This window comes from Phyllopteryx taeniolatus, chromosome 12 (genome assembly GCF_024500385.1).
Source record: "Phyllopteryx taeniolatus isolate TA_2022b chromosome 12, UOR_Ptae_1.2, whole genome shotgun sequence".
NCBI lineage: Eukaryota > Metazoa > Chordata > Actinopteri > Syngnathiformes > Syngnathidae > Phyllopteryx > Phyllopteryx taeniolatus.
Window position 1 is genome coordinate 6735555 of NC_084513.1, and position 20626 is coordinate 6756180.

General features: G+C 41.5%; 1 protein-coding gene across 7 annotated transcripts in view; it reads left to right on the forward strand.

Annotated features, from left to right (window-relative positions):
- The window catches only part of LOC133487025 (receptor activity-modifying protein 1-like), a 60928-nt gene that overhangs the window by 26045 nt on the left and 14257 nt on the right, over positions 1–20626 (forward strand). For 6 of the 7 annotated variants that reach the window (XR_009791198.1, XR_009791196.1, XR_009791195.1 and 3 more), the window contains exon 2: positions 13258–13393. Coding sequence is in view for 3 of the 7 variants with exons in the window: in XM_061792968.1 (XP_061648952.1) it covers positions 13258–13393 (136 nt within the window). In the remaining 4 variants the exon portion in view is untranslated. Of the gene's footprint in view, positions 1–12189; positions 12621–13257; positions 13394–20626 lie in introns of those variants that run through there. The other variant, XM_061792969.1, reaches the window with a different exon arrangement.

Genomic DNA, 20626 nt, shown 5'->3' on the forward strand with positions numbered 1-20626 from the left:
TTAAATATCAGGACCTGTGTGTGAAGAGCCCTCAGGCTTTATCTGCACATAAATTAAGTATATTAGTATAGTAGTATAGTCATCTCTCCATCTTCTATACTGTAGGATCCACCCTGGAGTGGTCGCTAGTAAACTGGAGTGCACATATAGGCAACCAACCATTCACAAAGAATCCCAATACAGTTCATTAAAATGATGGTACGATTAAAGACATGCACACTTTTTCATGGGCAGGTGGGACGTATTGGGAGATTGTTTAAGGTTGTTGGGGAACAAACTTTAATTGTGAGGGTCATTCACTTTCGTCAATGATACAGCAGCAGTCTGTCATCCTTTCTTGTCCCTCTTTAGTCACTCTCTTCAATTAAAGCGATTTTAAATCACGGCAAATGATCACTGGGACATAATCTATCTGATAAAAATCTCATCTGCGTTCACGGATCATGTTGACAGGAGAGCGTTTATGTGATATTTTATGACATGATCTTAATGTGAGCCATTATGGTTACATATGCGGAGTCTGTCCCAGCAGCCTAAAACCTCTTTCGAGTATGTTGCCTTCTCTAGTAGTGTAGCACCACTACAGTGAACGTCAGTGTGTTATTTATAGCCATTGCTATAATACTTGAATTATATAATCCCACAAAAAAAAAAAAAAAAAAAACCCAACAACATACCATTAATCTACACATTTCTGTGCTTCTTTTAGGCAAGCAGTTTCTGTTCGATGTCACAGGCTGTTTGTTTGTGTCAAATCATCTTAACCCAGATAACATTGAATTACTCATGCGTGCATCATCACATTTGCAGTGTGTTTTGGTATCCTAGATGCCAGAGCCACACGTTTTTTTTGTTTGTTCCTGCTCTCGGCATAAAATAGTCCCAAGTAGGTCATAAATGGCTTTTACGGCTTCAGCCGGTCACGGCGTATAATTGTCAATGCAAAAACAGACAAGGGAATAGGCCAGTGCTCATTCACAAATTTAAAGTATACTACAACACAACTCAAAGTTGTTACGTTTGTAGAAAACAAGCTTTTAAATACAATGAATGGCTGTGGATTTGTTACTGGTATTAAACCTTTTACATCATATTAGCGAGTCTCTACTCTTGCGAACACATAAGCAAGTAATATCTTAAAGGGACCTACATTTTTTCTCAACTTAAAACAGTTCCCAGGTGTTTTAAGTAACATGTCTGCGACATCCTTTCTTCAAAATACCCCAAAAATCGAGAATTATAGGACACTTTACACATCCTGTCTTATGCAAATGACTGTATCCCCCGCTGCATACACTGATGGACCAATGGCAAGTCCTGTTTTTGAATCGATGACAATTAGGAGTGGAGCGATGGTGTTGCGTTGCGACATAGACGAGTGGCTTCGACTCGTGGAAGTGCAGCCTAGAGTGTGGAAAAAAAGCAAGTATTGGTGAGGACAAAAAAATACTTTTACCACGTGGAAGCATTATTTCTTATACTCATTAATTAGTGTAGCGTGTACAAAAATACAAACATCATCCCATTGACAAGTTCCCCAAGCAATCAAGGACAGTTGTACCTTGCGACCCGCCTTTCGCGTTTTTCAAAATACAAGCTGTCATTCGGTCTTTTTTTTGCCTTGACTTGTGAGCAAAGCTTTGAGATATGAGCGCTGTAGGGGGCCAGTGAACTCAACTCATTTCACAACAAGCAGCAGTATGGCAGATTATGAACAATTCTTCAAAAAATAGGCTTCTAGCTGTTTAATGCCACTCCTAGTTGAAGTTTACTGTCAAACTGAACATACAAGATAATAGGATAATTACACCTTGTGTATTTAAAACAACCACATAGCTTAAAGTCCACTTAGCTTAATGCTAACAAAGAATGCGAAATCCCATAGACGGGATAATGAATAGCATCAATGTGGCAGTGTCATAACGCCATAAGCAACAGTTATTTGAAAACAAATGACGCGTCAACACATGTAGACAGACAGTATAGCAATATTCACAGGCATATATTATTTATCCTCTGTGAAAAACAACTAACATGACTGCAGCTTACTGAGTCACTTGAAGCCGTTGTGAAACTCTTTTTTTTTTTTTTTTTGTGTCTGCATGACTGTATTATACTGCCCTCCGTGGCCATGTCGCACACACCAGAGGGAGCTGCAATGAATTAATCTTGATGCACAAACTGTTTTTTTTTTTTTTTTACATTCTATTAAATTACTTCACAACTGTATGTTACCATTGAATACAATATTATACAGTGCTATCTTTCTTATTAAAAACATTGCAAAGGTTTTTTTTATTTTTTTATTTTATTTTTTTATTTAGGAGGCTGGAACAGATTGGCATTTTAGGTTATTTCAATGGGGAAAGATGATTGGAGATACCAGTGTTTTAAGTAATGAGCATGATCACGTAAAAAATGTAACTCGAATTTCAAGGCATCACTCCCTGTATTCGCTGCTTCTCAGAAGCTAACGGCAATGTATGCGGCCAACGTCAGCCGCTCGGTGTGGGTGCGTTTATTATGTAAATTAGCCAAATTCTAATGTCACAATTCATCAGAATTTAGAAGTGCTCAGACAAAAAAAAAGATTTACTAGGTTGTTTAATTTGACACTTTATGGGTGGATAAGCTCTCCAAAGACCCAACTATTTGTAGCCAAGCCTTTAATGTCACTGTGTTATTAAAAAAAAAAAACATTTTCATGTTATATCCTAACAGGTCAGAAAAGAAAAAAAGTGTCCGCCGTTGTTTGTTAAACAGACCATAGATCATCTCACGTCCGTTGAGATGAAAACAGAACACCAGCAGGGAAACGTTTCTGTCGTGGGTGTGTGTTCTGGTTGTTGTCTTCCCTCTGTCTCGTACACACCTGCTCACCTAATCACCCCATGCATTTAACCTCGTGTCTCATTCTTTCTGTTCGCCAGTTCGTTGTACCTTGTTGTCACGTTCCAGCATTCCTTGTTTCCACTTCACCGACTCATAGTAAGACTAGACCCTGTTCTGATTATTGACCTTGCCTTTTTGCCTCATGTTTTTTGGATTCTGTTGCCTTTGCGGATTGCCTGGCTGTGTACCGACCTCTGCCCGTTTATTAAACCTCTCTTTTTGAAACTGTCCATTCTAATTGGAGTCGTGCATTTTGGGTCCTGTCCTTTGTTCCGTTCATGACAGTTTCTGTGTTTGCGTTTGTGATCTGGTGGTTCCAGCAGAGCATTCGTTATAATGAAATCACACAGCAAAGCAAATCTTGTATTTAGCGATAACGCCTCCTTCTATTGTTGACAAAATGGACGGACACACCGAGGCGCAGAATCCAAACAGAAAGCCACAATGTCTTTTTGTACTCATACAAGTGACCTTATCTAACTTAGTGACAGCAACACACACCTCTTGCATAACAAATAATCTGCTAACAGCTGTTTGCAAGGCCAGATACTGCAGCTAATTAGCCGCTTAACTGCTGCCCATTAAACAGCCCGTTAGTATAACTACGAATGGCATTTTGGACTCAGTAGATACTGGCTAACACGATTCACACATTCTGATTGTGGTTTGTTTGTTCTGGTTTATTCTTTCAACACTTAAATTGATTTATCTCAATTTTTAGTTGTACGCTAAAACTATTTGACTGGAGTAATCCATAGTTGTAGCTTTTTGTTGTATGACAAAAAAAATGGTAGGGCACGATCCATCTCGGCAGTCATACTACTAAGAAAATGACAATACTCTCTCGTCAAATGTGTGACTTTTGTTTCTGACTTGCGTTTGAAATGTACAAAGGAATGTCATCCATTATGAAGTGACACATTTGTATTAAAGAGTAAGTTGAATACACACGAAGCAAATGACCCAAAATGACTTCCAATCAAAAGAACTAAAAACAATTGGTGCAATACTGCCTCCTCTGTCTGAATGGAGCATTGCGATTCATCAAATGGTGTCACCTATGGGTGGCGTTCAATATTTTGCGGTTCAAGGTTATGAATGCCGTGTAATGAACTCGTTTGCACAGCAGCATAAGAACGGAACGTGTCATGATGCAAAATAATAGAAATATACAAATAGTTTTTAAAAACATGCTAAATTAGGTTGAGGTCAAGTCACTGACGTCCCCATTGCAGAATATTCAATTAACCAGCCTTCAAACCAGGTTTTGATTTGCTTCGTTTGTGTCATTATTCATATAGACTTTGAAGCCACATCAGATGTTTCAAGGCTACAAATGGCACATAAAGGACTAGTTTGCTCAGTGACTTAAGTATATGTTTTTATAGTGTGTGTATATATATACATCTATGACTATGGGGAATTCCAATTTATATACAAATTCAGGCTACATTGCCACCATAAAAACACAACTCCGTCATAAACCGAGGACCACTGCGGTGTATTCTGTGAATGACATGATGATGCTGACGATAGTTTCAAATCTGATGTTTTGTGCTCTTTCTGTAACTCTCTTAAGATGACACAGGGCAAGTATGGTGTAGAACCCAATTGCAGGTCACCAAACCACCGGAAATGTTGGGAATGACTTTAAATGGCTTTAATATAAAGTCTGACAGGTCACTTCAAAGCCCGGATAAAGAGCAGTTAACTTCACAGTTGAGATGGTGATATTTTGAAGATTGGAAATTTGTCTTGGGGCAAAGGTATGTAATGCTCCGTAATCAACAAGTAGCAGACCGGGCACGCTCACACTTCAGTGTTGTCTTAATCCACAATTCACAGAGAGCAGGATGTGGAAACTCACACTTTGTTGTCTTTGTAGCATGAGCTCAAATGAGTGAGTCATCAACAAAAGCCTTAAATAGGGGGGTGGGGCTGACCGTGGCTGACTGTGACATTCATCCATCCATCCATCCATTTTCTGAGCCGCTTCTCCTCACTAGGGTCGCAGTGACTGTGACATATGATTCCATAAAATGTTGCCAAAGCCCAGGCTAATTGGAAATTAGTATTTATTTTGTGTCAAGAAAGTATGTTAAAGTGGTACATCGCAACTGTTAAGATCTTTGTATTTTAGGCAGGAGGTAAGTTTATAGCTCAGGTCGTTACGGAGAGTCTTCGCCGCATATACAGTACAAGCATACATTTTAAAAATGTAATCATAAGCCATTTGTTTTTAAGGAAAATGTAGGATAAGTTTGAAATGATAAAGTTTTAACTTTTATTAAAGGCAGGTATAAACATTTTTAGAGGGGACGTCACTATTCATGGCAGGGATCGGTCACTTTCCCACATGATTAGAAATCTTTTTTTTTTTTTCTTCATTATGTGTAATGAGTGAATCACACAACATCACTTGAATAAAAAGATGAAGCCAGCAAAGTTAGATAGATATCAGGGCTTACTGTACAGAAGAGCTCCTCAGCTCTGGAGCTCAAACGGAGCGCTCCAGGCTATATTCTAATTTTAGTGGCTTATTTTCTTCCACAAAACTTTGCCACGCTGAAGCGATGCACGCTTGAGGTGTTTAATAGTCACGGCGAGGGGACCTCGCAGGGAGAGAGCAGCTTGTGAAGTGACGCGCCAATTTCCAGTTATGGAGTCACCGACGAGGAGCTACATTGGGGTGGGCAAAGTATGGTCAGCGGGCCTCTATTCTTTAATCCGGCCCACTGACTATATACACTGTTATTAAGTTATTTGGATACATTTATAAAGCAAAGTATTGTATATCAATAACCTATTATTGTATTAATATGATATATTGTAAGTCAGAATAATATAGAGAACAAGGGATGGCACTAGATACGTTTGATTTATTTTTACTTTTTCCTACTGCTTTTGAACATGTAAACAGGATATTTATTGCTGCTTTGTGTCTTTCTACTTTTGTTCTACTATAATTATCTTTTCAAATACAGTAATGCAATCATCAATTTTCAAGAGTACGGCAACAATTGTTTTTACCTAAAGTTGTTGACTTAAAATGTATTTATTAATTTTTTAACAGTTTTATTTTCATTTGTCATTGTATCATTGGTTAATGGCTTTATAGTAAGTAGGTTAAAAAAATGTGAAAAGGTGAATAGTGAACCACGAATATGTGTGTGTGTGTGGGGGGGGGGTTGGTCAGTGAGTGGGGGGTGCAGTACATTTTCAAGGCCTAAGAGACTAACAGGATAAATTGCTCATTTCTGTGAAGAAAATCTGTCCTTGATCCTTCTACTTACAATGTCAACAGTTCAGAGATGTTATGATGAAGTCCACCCCCTGGGTCACCACTGTCTTATTAGATGTCAGCAGAGGTATGTGTGTGTGTGTGTGTGTGTTAGCATGTGATTGACAGCTGCAGAGTTCCAACTGAAATAGAAGGAGATCACATCTCTTCCTCACATCTCTCGTTTAATCCGTCAGATGTATGCTGAGCTCGTCTGATGGAAAAGAGAAACGACGTCTGCCTTGTTCGGCTCATTTGACTGCAGCCAACCTTCTGGTCTGAGTTTTGTTGACTTTGGCCCAACACATAATTAATAACTTATTCTTAGCGTAGTTCCCCCCCACCAGACAGCAACTGCACAAGGAGACCACGAAAAAACATAGAGAAAACGATGCATTTACCATACCCAGTAGTTTGTGTGTGTGCAGCAACTGCTTGTTCACCTGGATGAACAGTGCTTTGTTTAATTGCTTGTCTCCAAATAATGGAGTTAACCCATCAAGTGTGAAATTAAACATCCAAGTAAATCTTTTGTCAGTAACTGTGAACTCACCAAGTAGCAGTTTGGCAAAAAGTGAACGTTTTTTCAAAAAAAGAGGCTTCAAGGTTTTTATTGGCACTCCCAGTTGAATTTACTGTCATGCTAAACATAAAACAAAGAGAATTACACATTCTGTATTAAAACAAGGGAATTCTGCTGAGCTTAATGCTAACGATCAATGAAAAATCCCATAGACGGGCTACAAAATGGCATTTATTTGGCGGTGTTATAATGCTTCAAGCAACGGATATTTAAGCACAAATGGTGCAGCAACAAATGTAGACAGATAATATAACAATACTCACAGGCATATGATCTTTATCCTCTGCGAAAAACAACTAACATTACTGCAGCTTACTGAGTCATTTACAATAGTTGTGAAATATTTCTTTGTTTGTGTCAACATGACTGTATTGTACTGCCCCAGTGGCCATGTCACACACACCACAATGATTTAATCATGATGCATAAACTGTTTATTTCTTTACATTGTTTTTTTATCGGGGAGGTTTGAACGGTTTAATGGTGTTTCGCCTTCATTGCAATACGGAAAGATGATTTGAAGTACACGTGTTTTGAGTTACAAGCATGGTAACGGAACAAATTAAACTCATATCTCAAGGCACCACTGTTCAATGTCTATGCGGCACCAGAAAAGAAAACTTAACAGGACTAGAACTTCTTCCCTCATTTTAGGACAATTGTTGAATTTTGGTTGCCATTGGCATTGAATTGTTGTGTTTAATATTTTTCCGAGTGCTTAATGGACGAATTCGACTGATACTTGTGGGATGTTTGCATTTTCATCAAAAGCAGAATGAGTAAAGAAGCTGAGCAGTAGAGTGAGCAGCTGGTTGGGGATGTGAACGATCATTACGCCGAGAGGTTTGTCACCTGCCTATGAAGTTTTAACTCTTCATAATAAACATTCCCACAATGTTCCCCCTGAATATAATCAAACGTAGCAGACTGCGTTTTAATGGCCTGCGGAATATAAGAGGCAACTATTTTGTTTTTTTTTCCCATTGACTGAAAATTCACTCGAGATACATTTAAATGTTTGTTTTTATTAGCTGCAAACACCCAATTTACTTGTTTCAAGACTATCATCAGCCTTGCTGTTCATCAGCATTGAAGTCCCTCCAGACCCCATTTTGGACTGCATTTCTTTTCACTTATTTTCCTCCGCTTTCTCTAACAGTTCCGATCTCAGCTGATCCTCTGAAGCAAAACATATATTACACATTAATTTGAAATGTTTCGGTAAATCTTCTTCTTTTCCTTTCGGCTTGTCCCGTTAGGGGTCGCCACAGCGCGTCATCCTTTTCCATGAGAGCCTATCTCCTGCATCCTCCTCTCGAACACCAACTGCCATCATGTCTTCCCTCACGAGATCCATCAACCTTCTCTTTGGTCTTCCTCTAGCTCTCTTGCCTGGCAGCTCCATCCTCATCATCCTTCTACAAATATACTCACTCTCCCTCCTCTGGACGTGTCCAAACCATTGAAGTCTGCTCTCTCTAACTTTGTCTCCAAAACATCGAACCTTGGCTGTCCCTCTGATGAGCTCATTTCTAATTTTATCCAACCTGGTCACTCCGAGAGCGAACCTCAACATCTTCATTTCCGCCACCTCCAGCTCTGCTTCCTGTTTTCTCTTCAGTGCCACTGTCTCTAATCCATACATCATGGCTGGCCTCACCACTGTTTTATAAACTTTGCCCTTCATCCTAGCAGAGACTCTTCTGTCACATAACACACCTGACACCTTCCTCCACCCGTTCCAACCTGCTTGGACCCGTTTCTTCACTTCCTGACCACACTCACCATTGCTCTGGACGGTTGACCCCAAGTATTTAAAGTCCTCTACCCTTGCCATCTCTTCTCCCTGTAGCCTCATTCTTCCCCCACCACCCCTCTCATTCATGCACATATATTCTGTTTTACTTCGGCTAATCTTCATTCCTCTTCTTTCCAGTGCATGCCTCCATCTTTCTAACTGTCCCTCCAGCTGCTCCCTGCTTTCACTGCAGATCACAATGTCATCTGCAAACATCATGGTCCACGGGGTTTCCAATCTAACCTCATCTGTCAGCCTATCCATCACCACTGCAAAAAGGAAGGGGCTCAGGGCTGATCCCTGATGCAGTCCCACGTCCACCTTAAATTCTTCTGTCACACCGACAGCACACCTCACCGCTGTTCTGCTGCCCTCGTACATGTCCTGTATTATTCTAACATACTTCTCTGCCACTCCAGACTTCCGCATGCAGTACCACAGTTCCTCTCTGGGTACTCTGTCATAGGCTTTCTCTAGATCTACAAAGACACAATGTAGCTCCTTCTGACCTTCTCTGTACTTTTCCATCAACATCCTCAAGGCAAAAATTGCATCTGTGGTACTCTTTCTAGGCATGAAACCATACTGTTGCTCGCAAATACTCACTTCTGTCCTGAGTCTAGCCTCCACTACTCTTTCCCATAACTTCATTGTGTGGCTCATCAACTTTATTCCTCTATAGTTGCCACAGCTCTGCACATCACCTTTGTTCTTAAAAATGGGCACCAGTACACTTTTCCTCCATTCCTCAGGCATCTTCTCACGCACTAGAATTCTATTGAACAAGCTGGTCAAAAACTCCACAGCCACCTCTCCTAGATGCTTCCATACCTCCACAGGAATGTCATCAGGACCAACTGCCTTTCCATTTTTCATTCTCTTTAATGCCTTTCTAACTTCCCCCTTACTAATCATTGCCACTTCCTGGTCCACCACACTTGCCTCTTCTACTCTCCCTTCTCTATCATTTTCCTCATTCATCAACTCCTCGAAGTATTCTTTCCATCTACCTAGCACACTGCTGGCACCAGTCAACATATTTCCATCTCTATCCTTAATCACCCTAACCTGCTGCACATCCTTCCCATCTCTATCCCTCTGTCTGGCCAGCCTGTATAGATCCTTTTCTCCTTCTTTAGTGTCCAACCTGCCATACATGTCATCATATGCCTCTTGTTTGGCCTTTGCCACCTCTACCTTTGCCCTGTGTCGCATCTCAATGTATTCCTTTCGCCTCTCCTTGGTCCTCTCAGTGTCCCACTTCTTCTTAGCTAACCGTTTTCCTTGTATGATTTCCTGTACTGTGAGGTTCCACCACCAAGTCTCCTTCTCTCCTTTCCTGCCAGAAGATACACCAAGTACTCTCCTGCCTGCTTCTCTGATCACCTTGGCTGCAGTGGTCCAGTCTTCTGGAAGCTCTTCCCGTCCACCGAGAGCCTGTATCACCTCTTCCCGAAAAGCTGCACAACACTCGTCCTGTCTCAGCTTCCACCACATGGTTCTCTTCTCTGCCTTTGTCTTCCTAATTTTCCTCCCCACCACCAGAGTCATCTTACACACCACCATCCTATGCTGTCTAGCCACACTCTCCCCTACCACTACCTTACAGTTGGTAACCTCCTTCAGATTACATCGTCTGCACAAGATGTAATCCACCTGTGTGCTTCTACCTCCGCTCTTGTAGGTCACCCTATGTTCGAGCCTCTTCTGGAAAAAAGTGTTCACTACAGCCATTTGCATCCTTGTTGCAAAGTCTACCACCATCTGTCCCTCCAAGTTCCTTTCCTGGATACCGTACTTACCCATCACTTCTTCATCATCCTTATTACCTTCACCAACATGTCCATTACAATCTGCACCAATTACGACTCTCTCTCTGTCTGGGATGCTCAGAACTACATCATCTAGCTCCTTCCAGAATTTCTCTTTCACCTCTAGGTCACATCCTACCTGTGGGGCATAGCCACTAATCACATTACACATAACACCCTCAATTTCAAATTTCAGCCTCATCACTCGATCTGATACTCTTTTCACCTCCAAGACATTCTTAGCCAACTCTTCTTTTAAAATAACCCCGACTCCATTTCTCTTCCCATCTACACCATGGTAAAATAATTTAAACCCTGCCCCTAAACTTCTAGCCTTACTGCCTTTCCACCTGGTCTCCTGGACACACAATATATCAACCTTTCTCCTAATCATCATGTCAACCAACTCCCGAGATTTTCCTGTCATAGTCCCAACATTCAAAGTCCCCACATTCAGTTCTAGGCTCGGTGTTTTCCTCTTCTCTTTCTGCCGAAGAACCCGCTTTCCACCTCTTCTTCTTCTTCTTCTTCTTTGACTTCGACTTCGACCCACAGTAGCTGAATTTCCAACAGCGCCCTGCAGGTTGACGGCGCCGGTGGCGGACGTTGTTAACCCGGGCCACGACCGATCCGGTATGGAATTCTTTGGATGAACGCTCATATTTGTTTGGCAAGGTTTTAAGCCGGATGCCCTTCCTGACGCAACCCTCTGCATTTATCCGGGCTTGGGACCGGCCTACAGTTTGCACTGACTTGTGCCCCCCATAGGGCTGCATTTCGGTAAATATTGTAAAAAAAAAATGTTTTCCATTGAACACACTCCGTAGGTTCAGTACATTAGTAATTGTAGTACAAATAAAATCAAAATGTAGTACAACAGTAAAAGTACACTGAAAAAAAGGATTTAGTATTTGGCTGGCGTCAGGCGGAAACCGTCACTTTTCAGGAAAGCAAAAAAAAAAAAAACGTGGTATATTTGTTGAGCCGTTAACATTTCATCATTAACGAGTGCAAGCCATCAACAGCACTTTATACTGGTAAATAATAAATACCCACATCGGGACTGACTAATATTATTGCTTGGTGAAAAAATAATAATACTGCATGAAATTGACCAAATTATGACATGGGAGGTTGTATTTGAATAAGTGATGGGTGACACTCATGATCCATAATACGTCCCTTTTAAGTCCTCACGCTTCTGTCAGAACAATATATCGATTCGTTTTCAATGGACAGTGCGGCCTATCAGACCACTTTCAGTATGCAAAATGTTTGTCTGGAGGGATGATTCAGAATAGAAACCAAGTATTTTTCAACAACGCAGACCAAGTTTATCCAGGAAAGGAAATGACTGTGTGGGTTTTAAACTATGCATAAACCTGTGCAACTGTACAAAGTATAACGTGGACTGTGATGAAATCAACACATTTGCATTGTCATCTATGAGCTGCCACTAAAAAGTGTTTTAAAAGTCAGTAGTGGGCGGTCTGCTGCTATATTGGATAATAACGGCAGAGGCGGTCAAACCCAATTTTAATGAAAAAGCCAGAAATGGAGATTTCCTTCACGGTGAATCATCAAAATAAATAAATAAATAAATTACGTCAGCGAGCGAGCGAGAAAATAGCAGCAGTTTATTTTCGTACATGAGATCTGGGAGCCTATTTAATCTTTGGCTTTGAGTGGGGGAAAATAGGTCTGACTATTTGACACTTTCCAACTGGGAATCATCATAGGCTGCACTGTATCAACCTCAGAAGACCCACGACAACCAGTAAATGCCATGATTCATAAGGCTATATACAGTGTATGGTCTTTTTTTTAAATTTTTTTTTTACTTTTTTTAAGTGCTATACTTCATAGATGGGTGCAGGTAAATGCTGCATTGCAATTCTTAATTCTTCAAATTTAAGTCTATTTTATTAGTATTCCTTACAGTATATTAATAAAATTGACTTTTATTCCTCCGCATCAAGAGAAGCCAGATGAGGTGCCTCGGGCATCTGGTTAGAATGCCCCCTTGAACGCCTCCCTGGCGAAGTGTTACGGGCACATCCCACTGGGAGGATGCCCTGGAGACCACCCATGACGACCTGGAGAGACTATGTCTCCTTATTTGGCCTGGGAACGTCTCGGAATCCCCGGAAGAGCTGGACGAAGTGGCTCGGGAGAGGGAAGTCTGGGCTTCCCTGCTTTAAGCCACTCCCCATGCGACCCAACCCCCAGAAAAGCGGAGGATAGACAGTTGGATGGGTAATCTTGAAAAAATTATATATTTTTTTTATCTGGAAAATACATTTGGTTTTTTTTCTCTCAAAAATATACACTTAATTATAGTAAAATGTATTGCTTTAATCTGGTAGTGTACTTTTTTCCATTCAATGTGGCCCAAATACTTCTTCGTACCAACTCACCTGCAACCCTGAACAGGACCAGCTGTATAAGGGGTGTTCAGGGTATTGTATGCAATATATTTAGCAGTTAGCTAACGATTAATTAGTGTAAAATTAAGAAATTCCAGTATTAGGTCTCCCTTTTTTGCCTTTAACTTCTAAACTAGTGTGTGAATTATGTGGAAGCAGAGTGAGAATAATGGCACAAAACCAATACTGGAAGAGATGAACCGATATCAAGACACTGAAGTGTAATTTAAAGTGGAGATGAGACCTCCCTATTTCATCCGAGTCAAGTTCAATCAATAAATGCTCACTGGGGAAAATGAGAACATCTTCCTTCAAATTCAAGATGTACTGCTACACTGTTCGAATGAAGGATGTTACATAAAAGTGATTTGACAAGAAGAGCTACTTTTTTTTCTTGGCTGATTTGGTGATTAGATTCGTTTTCTCCCGCTTAATGCATCCCTCCTTCTTTCGTTTTCTCCCAACAGTGACTCAGTGTGTGTCGGCACTGGGCTGCGGACTCCATTACGAATACGCCATCGAGGAGTTCTGTTTGGCCAAATTTCGACTAGACATGCAGGAGCTGGACCAGGGAGACTGGTGCAGCTGGGAGGACACTGTCGAGTGAGTTCTGCAAATGCAATATTTACATGTACACAAATAGAACCACCAGGTACAGCATTTGCATGTGGCTTCCATTTTGGTCCAGTGGGTAGGGGAGTACGTTAGTCACAGTGGCGTCGTTATGGAGGTCTGACTGCTGCCAGATCACTGGAAAGGATTGGAACCACATAGCCACCAAGTTGTACATGTTGTACTAGAGCTAGACTGATATTCATATTCAGTAAAAGGGAAAGTATTGGCCTCAAAATTTTGAATAATACCAACTCCAACACTTAACTTTGTTTAAATGCCTTTAAGTATTTGTTTTATTGAAAAGCTTTTCAGATTTGCAACATGTTACGTTGTTTGTTTGGTTTTTTTTAAATCGTAGACAATTGACATTGTTTTAAAATTGTAACAAAACGTGCAGGGAGCTGCCAGGCTTGGTAGCATGTCTTTTAAAAATTAAATAATTGAATACATTAAAAAATAAATAAATAAATAAATATTTCCCCTGAAGTTTACCCAGCTTTAAATTGATCTCTTATAGGCTTTATAGGATTTAAAAAAAAAAAAAAAAAAAAAGGCAGATGCCAATATGCGTCAAAAGGCTAAATATTGGCACCAATATGGCTGATAATCAGTCAACCCCTAGTACATACCAGCTGACTTTGGGCAAGAGAAGCAGAGTACACCCTGGAGAACATGCACGAAGGTTTGAGTCGGGATTCGAACCAAGAACAACTCATCTCGTCAGGCACACATGCTAAGTACTCCTTATAATACTGCACGGAAATATATTATTCTGGTACAGAATGTCACTCACAATGTGACTCGTAGATGGGCAGCACAGGGAGGTAGTGATTAAAATGTCTGCCTCCCATTTGAGAGGTTCTGGTGTTGAATCACAAAGGCCCTCCTGCGTGTTCTCCCTGCCTCCCATATTCCCAAAACATGTATGTTAGGTTCATGAAAGCCTAAATTGTCCAAGTTATGAATATGAGTGTGAATGAATGTTTGATTATCTATATAACAAGCAGTGCAGAAAATGGATGGATAGGATCAAAGACCCCAAACATTGGTTTCAGTAATAAAAAGTATGACCAAACCGAATTGAACAAAACCTAACGCAATATTTTCTAAGGAAATATGAGGGACCAGACAAAGCATGGCTCCCAAATCCCATATGATGAATAAAACAAATGGATGTAGGTTTCCCTTGCACGGTCCCCTCTGCAGCCAGGCCTGGAGTTGGGGCTCGAAGGTGAGCGCCTGGTGGCCGGGCCTGCACCCATGGGGCCCGGCTGGGCACAGCCCGAAAGGGTAACGTAGATCCCCCTTCCCATGGGCTCACCACCTGTGGGAGGGGCCATAGGGGTCGGATGCAGTGTGAGCTGGGCGGTGGTCGAAGACGGGGACCTTGGCAATCTGATCCCCGGCTACAGAAGCTAGCTCTCGTGACATGGAATGTCACCTCTCTGGCAGGGAAGGAGCCCGAGTTGGTGTGTGAGGTTGAGAAGTTCTGACTAGATATAGTCGGGCTCGCCTCCACACACGGCTTGGGCTCTGGTACCAGTCCTCTTGAGAGGGGTTGGACTCACTTCCACTCTGGAGTTGCCCACGGTGAGAAACGCCGAGCAGGTGTAGGTATACTTATTGCCCCGCGGCTCGGTGCCTGTACGTTGGGGTTCACCCCAGTGGATGATAGAGTAGCCTCCCTCCGCCTTCGGGTGAGGGTCGGATCCTGACTGTTGTTTGTGCCTATGCACCAAACAGCAGTTCATAGTACCCACCCTTTTTGGAGTCTTTGGAGGGGGTGCTGGAGAGCGCTCCCGTGGGGACTCCATCATTCTGCTGGGGGACTTCAATGCTCACGTGGGCAATGACAGTGAGACCTGGAGGGGCGTGATTGTGAGCAACGGCCCCCCCGATCTCTTATTGGACTTTGGTGCTCATCACGGATTGTCCATAACGAACACCATGTTCAAGCATAAGGGTGTGCAATTGGCACCAGGACACCCTAGGTCAGGGATGGGCAAACTACGGCACGCGGGCCTCATCCGGCCCGTTGATCATTTCAATCCGGCCTGTCAAAGATTGATACAGAATCGCCCAAATGATATCAAAATCATGACTACATTCATTTGACCTTATCCTGTAATGCCCAGTGGTTCGACCAGGTAGCGCAGTAGGTACAGTGATAGATTGACTTGACTTTGGCTGTTCTTTTTTTACTCTGCTACTGCTCTGAACCCTTCTTCAACCACGAGTGGGCCAAAGAAAAGAAAAGTCGACAGCGAGTGCCGAGTTTAATAAAGAATGGACTACTAAATACTTTTTCACTGAAGTCCCGCCAAATTTGTTAAGAAACCATTGCACTTTTAGAGGAATATAACATCAGCCGTCACTTTTCTACCAAGCATGCTGATTATGCTAACAGCCAATCAACGCAGGAACTGATGGCTACAGCTCAGCGGTTAAAATCAAGCTTGCAGGCTCAGCAAAACACCTTTCTCTAACAAACTGCCATCCAAGATTCAGTCACACAAGACCCTGAAACAGCGCCACGGGAGCTGCAGATGGAACTGATTGATTTCCAATGTGATACTGTCTTAAAAGAGATGTTCAACTCTCAAACTGGATGGGTTTTATGCTTCATTAAGCGCAGACAAATTTCCGGAAGATGGCACAAAGGATGCTGGTGGTGTTTGGCTCTACATATGTGTGTGAACAAACTTTTAGTGTGGTGAACACCTACAAAACATCCTACAGATCCCAGCTGAGTGATGAACACCTCAGATGTGTTCTGGTAATTGCCACAACAATGAATGAATGAAAACTAAGACTAGACTTTGATGCACTGGCAAAAAAAGGTGATCAACAAAACAACACTGTTCTCATTAAAAGGAAATCTAAGCATTAACACGACAATGCCTTTTTTGTTTGTTTGTTTTTGATATGGAAGCATCTGGTCCTGTTTGGCCCGCCTATCAAATTTTAAAAGTCAATGTGGCCCCTGAGCCAAAATGTTTGCCCCTAAGTCGTAGTTCGATGATCGACTTTGTGGTCGTGTCATCGGACTTGTGGCCGCATGTCTTGGACACTCGGGTGAAGACGGGTGGAGCTGTCAACTGATCACCACCCGGTGGTGAGTAGGCTCCGATGGTGGGGAAAGATGCCGGTCCAACCTGGCAGGTCCGAACGTATTGTGAGGGTCTGCTGGGAACTCAACTCCCTCCTCCGGCAGAATTTCACCCTCGTCTCGGGGGAGGCAGGGGACATCGAGTCCGAGTGGACCATGTTCCGCGCCTCTATTGCAGAGGGGGCCGACCGGACCTCCGGGGACAACCCAGGACATGGTGGAGAGACTACGTCTCTCGGCTGGCCTAGGAACGCCTCGGGCTCCCCTCGGAAGAGCTAGAGGAAGTGGCTGGGGAGGGGGAAGTCTGGGCTTCCCGGCTAAAGCTGCTGCCCCCGCGACCCAAGCTCAGATAAGCGGAAGAAAATGAATGGATGGATGGAAAGAAATCCATCCAAGAATGTAAATCCAGTTAATCCATTTCAGACTCCCAAAAATAACCCTAACCCTGCAAAACAAAATCAAGAATAATTATACTTAACATATAGAATACAATGTGAAATATGACTAATTAAATGGATAAATGAACATTAAACATCACTTTTACCTTACCTGAAGACTCTTGATGGAATATGAAAGACGGTGAAAAGCGGAGATGGAGGAGGAGAGATTGTTGTCTGGAAGGAAAATCCGCCATTTTCATACTTTGCTATGAAACGTTTCTTGAATTCTTTGGTGTTTCTCGTCTTCTTCCTCTTTTAACGAAAAAGAACGGTGCCACGTGACGCACTTTGGAACTTCCTTTTTTCTCATGGTGGCTTATTTGTTAATATCAGGAAATGAGTGAATGAGTCATGCGGGCAGGAGGATGAGTTTGGTACGGACCATTTTCAAATACAAAAACAGAGCCAAAATTTTGATGAATTAAAAATCCCCAAAACTGAATCATACAAAAACATGGGCGTAGGAAAACTGAGGTTCCCGCTAGTCAATTTTTTTTCTCTGGACTCTTTGATTGTATCTTCAGGTGATACACTTGAGCTAAAAATAATGAAATTCTTCTTTTGTGGTTTGTGGTTGATGTTTCTCCAGCTGTGCTCCAAGCACAAACGTGCTTAAAGGTCAGCGTCAAGAGGAAATGTTTCTTTAAATAATTGATACTCCCCCACCGCGCCCCAGTATGACCGTGCCGTGATCTGTGCAAGTTAGGCTTACAGTCTTTTTTTTTTTTTAAGATAGCTTTTGCTATTTGACTCACGTGAGTTCAACCACAGTGCAAACACACTTGGAAATGTCAAGCATGCTGTACATTCACTTCAGTTCGCATGTTGCAAAAAGAACTGCTATTACTAGAGTGTGTATACTTGCTACTGACTGCAGTCTTTGGCTGGAAAGCATTTTGACTTGGATAACAGTGGCTGAAAATCAAAATAAAGCGGGATACACACATACTATGGGCTGAAATAATGTATGTGCCAGCAGGAACTGAATTTGAATCAATTATATTTGAATTTGAATTTCTACACTTGAATAATTGCATTAAAAACTGAATTTGAAAAACATAATTTGAATTTGTATTGTTTAATTTGAAACATTGCACTTAAAATCTGAATAGTATAATTTCAATTGAATTTATTAGTTTAGAACTGAACTCCAATAAACTTGAAAGTGAATGTAAGATTATTTTTATCCGCTCCGAAAACAGGACTTTTTGTGAAAAGGATAAAAATAACCTTCTTTGTCCTAATATTTGCCATTGCTTCGTTAAGAAGAAACACAGCATTGTGCTCAAATTTAATGATTAACAACAACCGACTTCATTTGAGAGCAAAGAGGAAGTTTTGACATGGATGAGAACTCATGCAAAGTGGAACACTGTGAAACACTTTCATGAACCCGCATCATTGCTCAAGATCATTTTTTAGAGACAACGGATAATCAAGCCTTTGCGGACTTTATTCGGAAGAGGGGGAAAAAATGCTCATATTCAGCCTGATTATTATAGTATGTGTTTACCCTCCTTTGAATTACATCGTTTTTTCCTCGGTTCTGAGATTACTACTGTGTGTGCATGTGTGTGTGTCCTTGTGTCAACCTGTCAGTCAGTTTGAAACTGGAGCATCACATGCGTCATTGAGCTTGTTTAGTCGGGCAGCCATTGTGTGTTTTGTAAGAAGATCTCAGGGCCGCAGGCAGTCATCACCTTCTCATTTTCGGAGCACAAGTTATTCACAAAAAACACAGGAAAGAGTAATAACTTCAAAAACTAATATGGATGATGGCTCAATCAAATCTCAAATATGGTACAAGTCGGCAGAAAAGGTCAAGTTGGCTTATCGGGGCGGTCAATTGAAACTCAAGGGAAATCTGATGTGTGCATGCGTGGGAGTGAGTGTATGTAACTCCCTTATCTCTGTTCTCGTCTTCCTGTCCTCAAGTGTCACCGATAACGTCATGAAATCCAGAGATTAAAGACTACTTTCACCTCAAACGCGACACCCACATAAATTAGTTAGATCCAAGTCGCTGGTAAGAATTTATTGCCACTAGCACCTCAGTGTCAGACAGAGATAAAAGGTTTTTAGTGAAGAATGAAATGTCACTAATATTGATAAAGAAGACTGATGGACAGTTTTTTTTAATATACTGTACGTGTGGGCAACAAATTGATGAACAATACAGCAGCATATATACAACATGGTAGAGTTAAGGACTTCTAAAGTTATGTTAGTATGGACTTTGAATTCCACTTAGCGTGTATATTTAGGGCTCGAGCACCAAGCAGTGTGAAGACTTGTTATGTTTATTATCATCCGTCTTAGGGGCCTCAGCTTGGGGCCGAAAACACTCCCATTTTGGGCAAGGGTGTGTATTCAGAATCAGAATCAGAATCATCTTTATTTGCCAAGTATGTCCAAAACACACAAGGAATTTGTCTCCGGTAGTTGAAATGTATGTATTTTACATTTACACTCACTCACTAGTGCCCCTGGAAAGTTAGAAAAAAAAAATACCCCCCGAGACCAGTTTAACCAACTGACACCAAATTGGGCAACCATGTCTATTATAACAGGATGCACCAAAAAGCTCAAGGACCCAGGTCCAAAATAGAACAGGAAATGGTCCATTTTGGTTTGATGTAGCCATTTTGGGCGAATTCCAGGGCTTGTACTTTGACCAACTCCTACTAGGGGGGAAATCATCAAAATGAGACACAATCGGAAGCAGATATCTTAGAAAGATGGATGATGCGAAATTCCCCAGCTGAATCCATTTAATGTGGCCAGAGCATGGTGCCAAAGTTTGAGGACCATTTTGAGGACTCGCCTTGAAGATAACTCAATTCTTCTTTGCTTTCAGGTTTAATCGTCATGTTCCAGTTTTACTCGTGTTGTGTTTAATTATCCAAAGGTGCCTGACAGTAAAAAGCTAAAAAAATAAAATTAAGTCCCAAAACATTGTCTATATTCCTCAAGTTAACCTCAACATTGCACAGAAAGAAAACTAGCTTCTCTCGAACATCTTGTTGCGATTTCAGATTTCTTTCAAAGATAAAGTCCCTACACCTAATGACACATTGTATTTTTCATATACATTCCTCCTTTGTCTATTCTCAGGAATTGTGGATGCTAGTATAAATTATTCACTATAAGTGCACATTTCCCTCACATCCCAGAATGCACCTGCATTACATTACACTAGGAGTGTTACACATTTTGCATGACTGCTTTGAATAATAAGAGCTGACACTTTGACAGAGAAAGTCAAAAATGGTTTGTCCTTCCCATTCTTTCTCTCAAGAAACACCAGAGTTCTCCTCCCACGTCCTCGTAGTTTAGATCATATAGAAGTTTACTTCGACTACTACGACCCAGCCAACACTCACTCAGTAGCACCTCCTGGAAAGAGGCCATTTTGGTTGAAGGCCCTCTTGGAATCATTGTGTTTATTGTTATTATTCCAACTACCGAATTGGCTTTTGTTAAGGGACACCTCTACATGCACGAAAACTCACCAGTTTGGGCAATTTTGGAATGTGTTTTAGGGGTTCCCAACATGAACCCTATTCAAATTCACTCATTAGACTCCCCTGGAAACCAAATCAGCCCCGGACACCAGTTTCACCGGTCGTCGATCATAACAGGAAGCATGAAAAAGTCTCCCATTTTAGTTTG